This window comes from Pseudorasbora parva, chromosome 21 (assembly GCF_024679245.1).
Source record: "Pseudorasbora parva isolate DD20220531a chromosome 21, ASM2467924v1, whole genome shotgun sequence".
In the NCBI taxonomy this organism is placed as follows: Eukaryota; Metazoa; Chordata; class Actinopteri; order Cypriniformes; family Gobionidae; genus Pseudorasbora; species Pseudorasbora parva.
In genome coordinates this window covers 22,154,002-22,166,206 of record NC_090192.1, presented here as the reverse complement: position 1 = coordinate 22,166,206, position 12,205 = coordinate 22,154,002, and the positions used below count along the sequence as shown (strand labels likewise).

At 38.8% G+C, this 12,205-nt stretch overlaps 1 protein-coding gene across 1 annotated transcript in view; it reads right to left on the bottom strand.

Annotated features, from left to right (window-relative positions):
* pkd1b (polycystic kidney disease 1b) overlaps nt 1-12,205 on the bottom strand; it is a 42,828-nt gene that overhangs the window by 14,240 nt on the left and 16,383 nt on the right. The window contains exons 12-21 of the mRNA XM_067430220.1: nt 12,010-12,162; nt 10,430-10,567; nt 10,061-10,343; nt 9,739-9,970; nt 9,511-9,655; nt 6,361-6,495; nt 5,954-6,098; nt 5,255-5,860; nt 859-1,009; nt 504-756 (exon numbers count right to left, since the gene is read on the bottom strand). Of these exons, the coding sequence (XP_067286321.1) occupies nt 504-756; nt 859-1,009; nt 5,255-5,860; nt 5,954-6,098; nt 6,361-6,495; nt 9,511-9,655; nt 9,739-9,970; nt 10,061-10,343; nt 10,430-10,567; nt 12,010-12,162 (2,241 nt within the window). The remainder of the gene's footprint in view (nt 1-503; nt 757-858; nt 1,010-5,254; nt 5,861-5,953; nt 6,099-6,360; nt 6,496-9,510; nt 9,656-9,738; nt 9,971-10,060; nt 10,344-10,429; nt 10,568-12,009; nt 12,163-12,205) is intronic.

Below are 12,205 nucleotides of genomic sequence, written 5' to 3'. Positions count from 1 at the left end.
TTTACAACATTTTTAAAATACAATGTCTACATGTGTGTCTGAATGCATACTGAAGAAAAACTGACTTTAGGACCCAGTGGAACATCTCATTTGCACCATATAGTGCTGTAAGGCCATCTAGTGGCAAGTCATGAAATATCATGTTAGATATAGACACCCAATATAAGATTTTTTTAGCTGAATTAAATATGCATGCAAATGTGACTTATTTTGAATTTAAGTTGAAAGAATGTGAAGAATCTAATTAAATTATTATTATTTATTATTGATAAAATATAGTAACTTAACACAAACAGTATCGGCCAAAAAATCTAAATGAAATGAAATAAGCTTTCTGGACTTCTTTGATGAAATAGAAAGATCAACAGAACATTTATTCATCCTTGCTAAATAAAAGTATTAATTTCTTTAAAAATATATATCTTTCTGACCCCACACTTTTGAATGGTAGTGTATATTCCCTTTAATGGTGAAATGATGTGATTTAATTAGAAATGGCATACAGGTGGCAGCAGTAAAAGTGCCTCAGGATGGATGAAGAGGCTGGCTCCAAACATAGTGAGGTGATGGGTGAGACAGTGGGCAGTGTGGGGGCTGCTGTCACTCAGAGGACTCAAGCCATCACTGCTCCAGCGCCTCTCATCAACACTGAAGAACCGGCACAGCAAGCTGAACACACACACTGAGACGGACACTTCCACACCGCTGGCGTTACTGTTCAGCTTCACAAAAAGGTCTTTGGCAGAGCCATTCAAGCTGTAAGATTTACAGACGCAATTACTTCCGTTCACACTTAACACAATAATCCTATTCCCCATTTTCAATGAAAAAATTACGAAAGGAACAGGAAGAACTTACAGTGGTGTGAGGAAGATGGTGTGCTCCAGTGATGGAGTCTCAGGTGAGAGAGAGAGGGCGAGCTCCTGGGAATGAGTTTGTTCAGACAGTGGATGAGCTGGGTGGTCATCTACATAGATCCATACTAGTCCAGAGACTTTCTCACCAGCTCCTACTCAACAATACAAAGCACAGGATTTCTATATTATATACTGCTCATATTTTGCTAACATATTATACACCTTTTTTGTATTTTACTTGCCAAAAATTGATGCACTTCTTGATGGAAATAACATCCCATCATGTATTACCACCAAAAGAAGTGCATTGATTTTTGGTCAAGATCTTTTATTGACAAGAGTCAAGCACTCTGTAAAGTCTACTCCAGTACATCCCAAAGATTTGCAATGAATTTAAGGTCTGGAGTAAGTGGTGATCATTTATGCGTGAAAATTATGCTCCCCCCAAACCATTCTTTTACAATCTGAGCCTGATGAATCTTGACATTGTCAGCCTGTAATATAGCCATGATGTGTCTTCATTCCTACATGGCTGTTTAAGAAATGAAAAGCTACACACTCCATCAATTAGGGTTATTGGTTTATATAACATGCTAGAAACATGATAATCACTGCAATACTGAGCCAATCTTAAGCCTTTGCCTTAAAGGGTTACTTCAGCGATTAGCATATGGCTTTCTATCAGTAGAAACCCTGGAGTATATTCAAATGATCGTGCTTCCCCCTCTCATATCTCCCTGAGATGAGAGATTTATGCATTTTATTTCTGAAAAAATGACTCCAGTGACGCAAATATCATCGATTTGCGTCATTGGTAAAATGTTTGGCCAGACGCTACAGACTAGAGCCAGCAGAGGGAGCTAGTTCCACATGTTTTCAACTCGCACATGGGGGATGGGGTCGCACTCACAGCGGAGCAAAGTGAGTATTTTATCTTCTCAAGTTAAAGGGATAGTTCACTTTGAAATTAAATTTTGATATGTTTTAGCTTACCTCATGGGCATCCGAGATGTAGGAGTATTTGTTTCCCAAGTACTTTCAATTTTGATCATTTTAGGTCAAACCGTTCTTGTCTGTGCCTGACATAATGCAGGTCTATGGTCACCACCTCAAAGAGCATACACAGAGAAGTCCAAATTAAACAATCCCCCATCGTAAGTACACACTGATGGCCTATGACACGAAACGAGCGGTTTGTGCGAGAAAACGAACAGTATTTATATCGTTTTTTCCTCTTGTACACCACTACGTCCGACTGATCCGAGGGCGCGCGTGCGTGTTTCCTGTTGTGACATTCGCGCGTTCTGGCTTTAGTCTGCGCAAGTGCGGAAAGCGCCGGAAGTGGTATCACATTCTTGATCAGTATATTCTGGTTCAAATAAATATCGTTGTGAAAAACATTGAAATTCAACGTTGTCTGTTAATATATCGAAATCTTCTTCCATTGCGATGTCCTGTACGTCTAAATATGTTTAGATCTTGACAGTGAAAGGTTACACTTCCCTCATTGTTTACACATTATCACGTCTATACACGTCATACATACATTATACACGTCTCTCATTGTTTACACATTATTTCTGTGTAAACAATGAGAGACATACACGCGCGAGAGATCCACTTCCGGCGCTTTCCGCGCTTGCGCAGACTAAAGCCAGAACGCACGAATGTCACAACAGGAAACACGCACGCGCGCCCTCGGATCAGTCGGATGTAGTGGACGTAATACTCCTACATCTCGGATGCCCATGAGGTGAGCTCAGTGCCGTTTCTAGGCATAGGCAAACTAGGCGGTCGCCTAGGGCGCCGACAGCTGGGGGGCGCCAATGAGTCCCCGCCCCAACAAGATTTTTTAGTTATTTCATATATATTTTATTATTAATATTTCGTACTTTTGCTATTTCAAGGCATTATGATTAGTTGCGAGTATTGGAGTGAAGTCGCCATGGTGATAGTGGCGCTGCTGTAATGAAATGAGATCATGTAGAGGGCGGCAGGGAACGTCGTCATCCGTGGCGTTGTAACGCTTGTGTCCGAGTGAAAAATGCGGATAGCTCACTTAATGTAACTGGAGTGGATGCAAACACGGAGGCGATTAACATCAAACAGATCGCACTTTATTCCCCGCTGAACTCTCATCACAAACTCCCTTTCCGTCCACAGCATTACTTAATAAAACAAAATAACTGACTGTTAGCAATAGAAAACAGAAAATAATCCCCACACATGGGAGCTCAAGACTCAGTGCGCACATACACAAAATGCAGACTTCGTTTGCAGGGAGCGCGCGCAACTCTTAAAGGGGCCACACTATATTTCTACTCGTTACAGCGTGCTTTAGTTTCATCATCATGAAAAGGTCAAAGCCATCAGGGGCTCAGTATCGTAAAAAGAAAAAAGAGGAAATATAAAAAAAGAAAGCGAAATATACAGGTATGTTAGCCTACTTATTGGTTACTTGTTCTCTACTAAGCTGGTCGCTCTATCATAACGTTGAGCAAAACATTACACTGAATATTAGTACTGGACGGACCACACGCCATGCTCATTTCAGGTGCAGAACATTATAGCAGTTCATTTGCATTTTTTTTTTTTTTACATCAGAGATAACTGTTTAGTGTAAATTGATCAAGTAGGCTAATACTGTCATAACCATGGGCCTCACTAGGCCCTTTTTTATGAACTTATGCATCAGCCCCCCCTAAAAAAATATGTGATTAACCTTTAAAACATATGAAACTGGCGCGAGGCTTCGGCTTCGGCTACGGCTTCGTCCCGTCTTTTACTCTTTGTGTCACTGTGTTCTTCAATCCGCAGCGGCGCCAAGTGACATGGTTTTCAAGCTATTGTTGTCTAATTTTTTGGCCTTCAGAACATCTTAAAATACACATATGTAGATCATAGAAATCAAAATTTTCTCGGGGGAGCATGCCCCCGAACCCACCCAACATCTGTGATCTCAGTGATAATAAACCTAGCTACATTATTCGATTAATGCATGTACAATATGCCCATGAAATAAGGAAGTCATATTTACTTAATAAGTTGTAGTTTAAAAAACTAACATATGAATCTCGCCTAGGGTGCCAGAAAGGCTAGAAACGGCCCTGGGTGAGCTAAAACATATCAAAATTTAATTTCAAAGTGAACTATCCCTTTAATTCCTATGAAAGTTAATCTTCCAAAGGCATGAACTGAAAACCCGCCAGACTGAACACGCACTGAGAACTACTGCCGCGAGCATGGACGCGTTTACCTCAGCTCTCATCACGAGAGCTCATTCAGCTCATCACGATGTGTGTAATCTGACTCCTGCTTCGTTTGTGCTGACACTTCCTCAGCGGCTAAATCACATTATATTGAACAGACACTTTCAGTTTTTAATTGTAGTGTCTGTTCTCTAACTGAACTGATTTTATGAAGATGAACGCGGTGGTGGGAAAGTAAAAGTGATTCAGTAGCGGTGGCTTTGGGAGTGGCCTCACAGGGCAGCGAAGCATTCTGTGAACTGTAGTCTTTCATCCCCATGAGACAAAAATACATTTTCTGTCTTTTCTCAGTCTAGAAAGCACCGAATTCAAAAATATTTTAACATTTCTACTACATGAATGACCCAGTTTAAATACAGATTCATCTACCAGCGCTGAAGTACCCCTTTAAATCCAAACAGTGACTTTTTGGGGCTGGGCAGTGTATTTTAAAATATTACTTGATCCTCTAGAAATATTTGTAATGTACTGTTTTGGTGCTCCAAAATATATCTTATTGTCATCGATGTTGAAACCAGTTGTGCTGCTTAATTTGTTTGTGTAAACCATGGTTTTTCAGCATCCTCTGATGAACAGGATCTTCAAAAGAACAGCATTTCCTTTCAGTTTTGATCAATTAAATGGATCCTTGCCTAATAAAATAATAATTTTACAGGAAAAAAAGTTCTTACTCCATTCATAAAGGTGCACTGTGTAAACTTTAGCAGCATCTAGTGGTGAGGTTGTGAATTGCAACCGCCCAACGCTCACCCCTCCCTTTTAAAGCACACAGAGAAGCTACAATGGTGGACAAAGGACAAAGTTGTCGTCGTATGAGACAGCAGAGTAGCTAGCGCTCTGTAGAGTAGTTTGTCCTTTTAGGGCTACTATAGAAACATGACGGTGCAAAATTAGGATTTTACTGTAAGGGGATCAGTGGTTTATGTAGATAGAAACGGCTCATTCTAAGGTAATAAAAACATAACGGTCTTTATACACCACTCAAAACATAGTTATGTATATTATATTGCATTTCTGTCAAAAGATCCTTATAAATACTACACACTGCACCTTTAAATGAAAATAAAATATAATATAGAATTGTTTTATTTATTTATTTAGTCTAATAAGGTGACTGATGTACACTACCTGGGATGAGACTGAAATTTATGGCAACGTAGAGGCCAGTCTGAGGATCTGTGTCCATTGCTTTGACTGTGAAATTTACACTTCCCTTGGGGGACAGAGTAAAATTTTTCCAGAGTAACCTCTCATCTTCTGTCTCTTGTACTTTTTTGTGTAAAGTAAATTGTATTGCGGTGTCTAGTGTCAGGTTGGCAATCGAAATGGTCTGCCCCTGTGGTGTAGCAAACTCCATGGCTGCAAGCGTGGTCGTTATAGGAGGTTCTGCAGCTGGAATGAATGGGCTTCCTTCACCCTCCATTTGCAGAAGGATTTGCAGGACCTCTTGCTTTTCCTCCTTTAGTTGAGAGCTCAGTGCTGATGGGATGTGAAACTGGCAGTGGCTAAGAGGATCTGTGCACAGAAGGTCTTTAGTAGGGTCGCCCCGTACGCCCACCACACTGATCTTTGGAACGGCAAGGGAAAGAGCTTCTTCCCCACTCATCCGCGACAACATTAATGAACGCATGAGCTCTAAAATCTGGCTCAGTGCTGATACAGCTGTCTCTGATGTATCCACATGCTTGAGGCCTGCATTGCTCCTCTGCCTCTGATCAGCAGTCAGTGTGCTGCCTGCCGGGAAAATGCAAGAATGGTTAAGCCACGGTTCATTTACAACTTCAGATTGAACCTCTATTATCACGCTGAATATGAATTCTGCTTTACTTAAAACAGCCAGAATGTTCCTGCCGGCTTCTGTGGGGTTGATGTCACCCTGTCCTGTTTGTTCTCTTATAACTTTGATCATCTTCTCCGTGACCTTCAGAACCTTTGCATGGCAGCTGTTGCACTGCCATTCAGAGGGAACCACCTGCAGACAGGAATGTACATTTTCTAGTACATCATTTGCATTTTGTAACATCGCATGTGACAAGACTTTGTTCTTAAGCAGCATGGGTATTTTCTGTATTCCCAGCACTCCTCATTACACACAGCAGGAAATCTGTATTCTGCGATGGGCCTTTGCCACACATGTCACACGGTGCTGGACTTACAAAAAGTTGCTGACATATTTTTTGTCAAGCTATGATTAATGCAATACTTTCCATAAGCTTTATAGTAGAAAGCCTTACTGTAGACTGGGACAAAGCGGAGCTGATCAGAGCTGTATCCTGAAATGAGGAGACCGGCAGAGACGTCAGAGCCTGAATCACATTTCCACGTATCTGAATCTTGTCCTCCAACTCTTGAGCACTTACAGATGCTAGCTGTGGAAGTGGATGATTTTGATTTTAAAACACATTTCTAAAAAGGCATGATAGAATCTGAAAGGGCACTCAATAATTTATGGCAGTTGTGTTGGACTGACATCTAGTGGTGTGGATGCAACAACACACAAACCAGATACAATCAGTTAATGAGGACATTGTAGAAACAGGGGTTGAGCAAAATTCTGAATTTAAAAGGCAAAGTTCAGCCAAAATTGAAAATGCAGCCTTCATTTACTCACCCTCACTTCATTACAAACTGTATGACTTTCTTCTGTGCAAGACAAAAGATTATATTTTGAGAAATGTTGTTAACTAAACATTGGGGCCCACTGACTTCTATTGTATAGAGCAGGAGTTCTCAACTCTGGCCATTTAAAGTTTAGCTTGAAACTTGATTAAACTCACCTGCCTATACCCTTTTAGTAATCCAGTGGCCTGTTGCACAAAGCTGGTTTCAGTTGCTACCCAGGTAAGTTCAAGATTAGTTTGAGCAAACTCTGTTTTTTCAGGCTCAAGAAGGTGGATTGGTTTTTAGCGGTGTTTATCGCCGTGGTAACTTACACTGCATGGCTAACCTGCTCTGGAGCAGGTTGTATTCTGGGTTAGAGAAAGCAAACCCAAACTGGACCAATCAGCTGCACGTAAAGATGCAATAAAGCCACACCCCCTGCAGTTTAGTGAAAAAACTATATATTATATAACTATGTATTATATTATATATTATTTATATACTAATTATATATTATTCATATTATACAAATTAATTACTTTTAATTAATAATTAATTATAATTTATTTTTAAATAATGAATTTATTTTTAAATTCATAATTGATAATAATAATATATTATTTATATACAAATTATATATTATTTATATTATTCAAATTATAATTACTTTTAGTAATATAATATATTCATATAATTATTATATTAATTGACAAGAAGAAGATATTTATTTTTATATGTATATAAAACATGCATTCATAATTATGTATTTGAGCTCTTTGAGAACCTATAATTATTTGGCATATTTCTTTGATTCACACCATGCATTGATATAGTCAGATATTCTTTAAGCTGCCTTCTGAATCTTTCGCTGCAGCAGCGGTGTTTATTCCTGCTTTGTAAACGCATTTATTTGCATGATAATTATCAAAATGATCTCTCAATCTTAGAAGTGAAGTGAATCAAACGGACACTGTGATTGGCTGTTTGCCGCACGTCACACTTTCAGGTGCACGCGCTTCAGAGTTGATCGCTAACTCTGGATTAAACCTGAGTTGACAGAGGAAATTTCTACCAACCTTTGAGAAATGGTTAAACTTGTTCTAAAGCAGGTTGGATTTATCTGGATTTGTTAACTCTAAACCTACTCTGAAACTCAGAGTTTCATGCAACGGGCCTCTGAAGACCTTGATTAGCTTGTTCAGATGTGTTTTTTGGGGGTTGGAGCTATACTCTGTACTTTGGGGGTATTCCAGAAAGCAAGATTAACTTATTGTCACATACTCGCGGTTGATTGATCCAAACTTTGCTTACTCAGAGTATGCAGGTTCCAAAACGGCAGTTTGGAGTAAGTTCAGCCAAACCGGAGTATGAAACTCACAGTAAACAGTGACCACACAAAGACACACAGCAAGCAATAGCCGTCATTTCACCTTCTCGGATAACTATAAACCGTATAGTCTGCCAATGAGTAACCCATCTACCCAAAATAACTTTGAATTTGTTTTTTGCCAACATAACTTGTGAGATTTATTATATTCCATCACGTAAGCAAAGTCAACACAGTGATACCAAGGTGTTTGGTTTCCTTTCTTTGACTAGTCGATTTCTTTGATTTTCATTCTTAGTGCATATCGCCACCTACTGCAATGTTTTTAATCTTATCTTTACATTTTTCTTTAATCAGTTTTTACTTCTGCATTTGTTGTGAGATGTTCTGTATCACATATGTATTTTATTATAGGAATATGTTATACAGAAAATGCCCCATTTTCATTCAAAAACCGTTTGAATGTATATCTATGATGTATGAGAAGAGAATAAAAATACATAAATAATGCATGTTATGTTATGTTATGTTATATGTTATGTTATTATGTTATGTTATGTTATGTTATGTTATGTTATGTTATGTTATGTTATGTTATGTTATGTTATGTTATGTTATGTTATATGTTATGTTATGTTATGTTATGTTATGTTATGTTATGTTATATGTTGTGTGAAATCTGTTATGCTCACTGGAGCGCCATCCTGCGCTGAATTGCTCTGAAACAAACTAACCCTAGAACATGAGCTCTTCCGAGCAGGTTATGTTCAGAGGAATACCCCCTTGAGTGTCAGAATTTAGAATGGCTGGTGTAGACAACAAAAAACAAAAAAAACCTTTCTCTAATTATCTTCTGTTGTTTTTCACAGAAGAAAGAAAGTAATTGAGTTTTGGAAAAGCATAAGGGTGAGAAAATGATAACAGAATTTTTCATTTTTAGGTAAACTATCCCTTTAAGAATTTTTCCCCTTCCAATTTATGAGTTGGAATTTGAGCCAAATTATGTCTGCCTGTAATGTGATTAAACCCTTCAGACTTTCTTTAAAAACAGTTACAGTTACGATACTTAGCTATATTACTTTATCTTAGTTATATTTATTTATATTGCTTTTACTTATTACTTTATATTACTTTATTACTTTTTTTAAATATTACAATTTATGAATGAGGTTTGCTACCACAAATGACAGCACAAATTAATTCATAACTACATTGGAATTGAAAAAGTATTTTCAGTTACATTATGAATGGCACACAACAAACGTGCCATCTGTCAGCCATAATTTATTTATTCCACAAGAGAAAAGGTGTCCAAAAACAGGTTGATACCAGGATAAACATGTTGGTGACCCACTCTGTGTAAAAACTTTATTAGGCTACTGATATCTTAATTTCATACAAGTGTGCATGATTTTTCCATTGAGTGTAATAGTGTTTTCATCAGGAAATCAGTTACCTGGTTGAGTTGGCTGATCATGGCAATAGAATATCGGATAATGTCTTGAGGGTTTCCTTGTTGAAGCAAGGCCCAAAACTCCGATTGGCTCTTATTCCTCAACCAGTCTGTTGTGCAGTGATCAAACAGCAACACTGTCAGGTTCCTGCAGAAGATATAAAGTGTATTTTTGTTGCTGTGAAGTTGTCAACTTTTATCTGTATAAATAAATGCCAATGGCTGACTAACTTTCTCGCTGCAATGACTGCAGCCCCCATACTGTCCTCTACCATCACCAGCATGTGAACAACAGATCTATTTTCCGCTGTATTCAAACTACCCAGTGGAACTAGGGAGCCGAACATGCTCTGAGTGCCTCTGTAAAGGGTAATCAAGGGACATAATGGTCCAAAATCTTCACACTGTGCCACCTGTAGTGAAAATATCAGCTGAGCTGAGTCACCGTCATCATCCATCCACCCTGCCATTGAGGGAAAAATAGCAAAGAATGCGTCAGTTCGCAGAGCCATTACTTGGGTGAGAAATTATAGTAGAAGAAAAATGACACTACCTGAGCAACTGTAAGAGACCATAGTTTCCAGGAAATGAAGCGAGTCGTCTGGTGACAGAGTGCAAATACCCCCGTAGGGAGGACGGTTGGGGACTAAGGTGATGCTTGCCGACCCCCAAAGCCCAGAGGCTGGCTCAGACACATTGAGAGTAAAGGTGTATTCTTGGCCCTCCATTAGCACCCCTGGTCTAATGACTATTTCTCTCCAGAGACTTCCTGTCAGGGTAGTGACCTCATTCAGTGTTAAAGATTCACCCCTCTGATTATCTGCAGTCCACCTGTACTGTAGTTAAAGTGTTTTAAAACATTACGATGTGAGACGTATGAAGGCATATGATGTTAATGTATGGTACGTTGGGAATGGAATACCTGTGCAGTGTCTTGACATGAAGAACAATCGCCAGCCAAGGCAATGTGGCGCTTGTGACTTAAGTGTAATGACAACAGTGAATTACACGATACACACTTTACTGTCACAGGTAGCAATGTGGCATTGTACATTTTAACCTAAAAAGAATAAAAACAGAAATAAAGACATTCAGCGAACACATTTTTCTGTTTTGGTGATTTGTTTGTGTGCTGCTACACTGTAAAAAAAAAAAAAAATTTGCTCCAATTGAAAATTTTCTAGTGACTGATCACATCTAAATTTTTCAGTTGGCCGAACTGAAATTCTGTGAATTAATACATTTTTCAGTTGGCCAAATTGAAATTCGGTGAATCGATGCAATTTAAATCACAGGAATGATTTAAGGAAACAGGAAATTTAAATCCTGTGTGTAATAAGCATAGTGTACAGCTGTTGTGCTCCTGCCTATAGGAGCACATTACTAACGCACCCTTTAAATAATAAATAACGAAAGTCTTGTGAGTTTTAAATGACAATATGGTAGGTAATGATTTTCATTTTTGGGTGAACAATCCCTTTAACTCTTCCCCACCATTGATTGAATCTTCCGGCTTTGCGTGTTTTCACTGTTATATGGTAGGGGGCGCTATTACATATCTTCTGAAAGAGTGGAGAATCTCAGTATCAAAACCAAGCGGCAACCTCCCGCGATCTCTCTTGAAGCCAATACGGAAGTAATGTAAACTGCAATTCCTCAACTGGCCACTAGGGACAGGCTCCAGAAGGGAGCAGAATCTTTTTGAGCCCCATGTTAAAATTCTCAAATTTACAGCAGAAAAAAACATGTTTACAGCATGGTACAAATTGTGGTTTTGGCCTATAAGGCTAATTTTGACCTTCATGACAACTGTGAGGGGGTTGAATTTTTTTATAACTCATTCGTTTACGTTATATAAAGCCTTAAAGTTCTGCATAATTAAGGCCGTGGTTACAGGTGGAGCCATTTATCTGCCGTCTATAGTCATTCCGTCACCTAAGCTCCGCCCACATCCCGCCTTTTTGTGCATTTTCTGTTATCCGGAAGTGACACGTGATGACTCGCTCGCTCGCTCCCAGCTCGCCCCTAATTTAAGCTTCAGAACGGCTCATTGGAATCCTATGGGTGACGTCATGGACGCTACGTCCATATTTTTTTACAGTCTATGATCAAAACACAGGGAAAAAAGGAGCAGAAACAGAGACAAAATCATTGCTTATGCTTATGCTTTCTTTGAAAAAAACAAAAAAACATGCCTCTGATATAACCATATAATCATGCTTTTTGTTCAAAATGTTGCTTTTTTAAGAAATTTACTCACATTCAAGTGTTGATTAAAAAAATGTATGAAGCTGGTATAAATCTGAGTTTTGGTGTAAAATCTGAGGCTATGTTTTTTCTTTATTGGAGGTCATGAAATTTTTGTGAAATTGATCAAAAATGCTGGTGGTGGCTGGTTTGGAATGACATGGGGGTGAGTAAATGATGACGAATGGGAATGATAAATATGTTCCTATTGTGAAATTCTAAAAGCAATGTGAAGTAATATAAATTAACATTTACCGACTGCGATGTAGAGACAGGTTGTCGTCCACTTTTGTACAGGGTGAGAGTAAAGTGGTACACTCTGTCTGGCAGAAGTGCACTTCTGGGAAGAAGCAGCAAACTGCCATTTCCTGGAAAGTGATAATGAAGCGTGGAAACGGCTGTTGTGTTCTGGAAGCACACAGAATACATTATCATTTGAGAGTTCATTGCA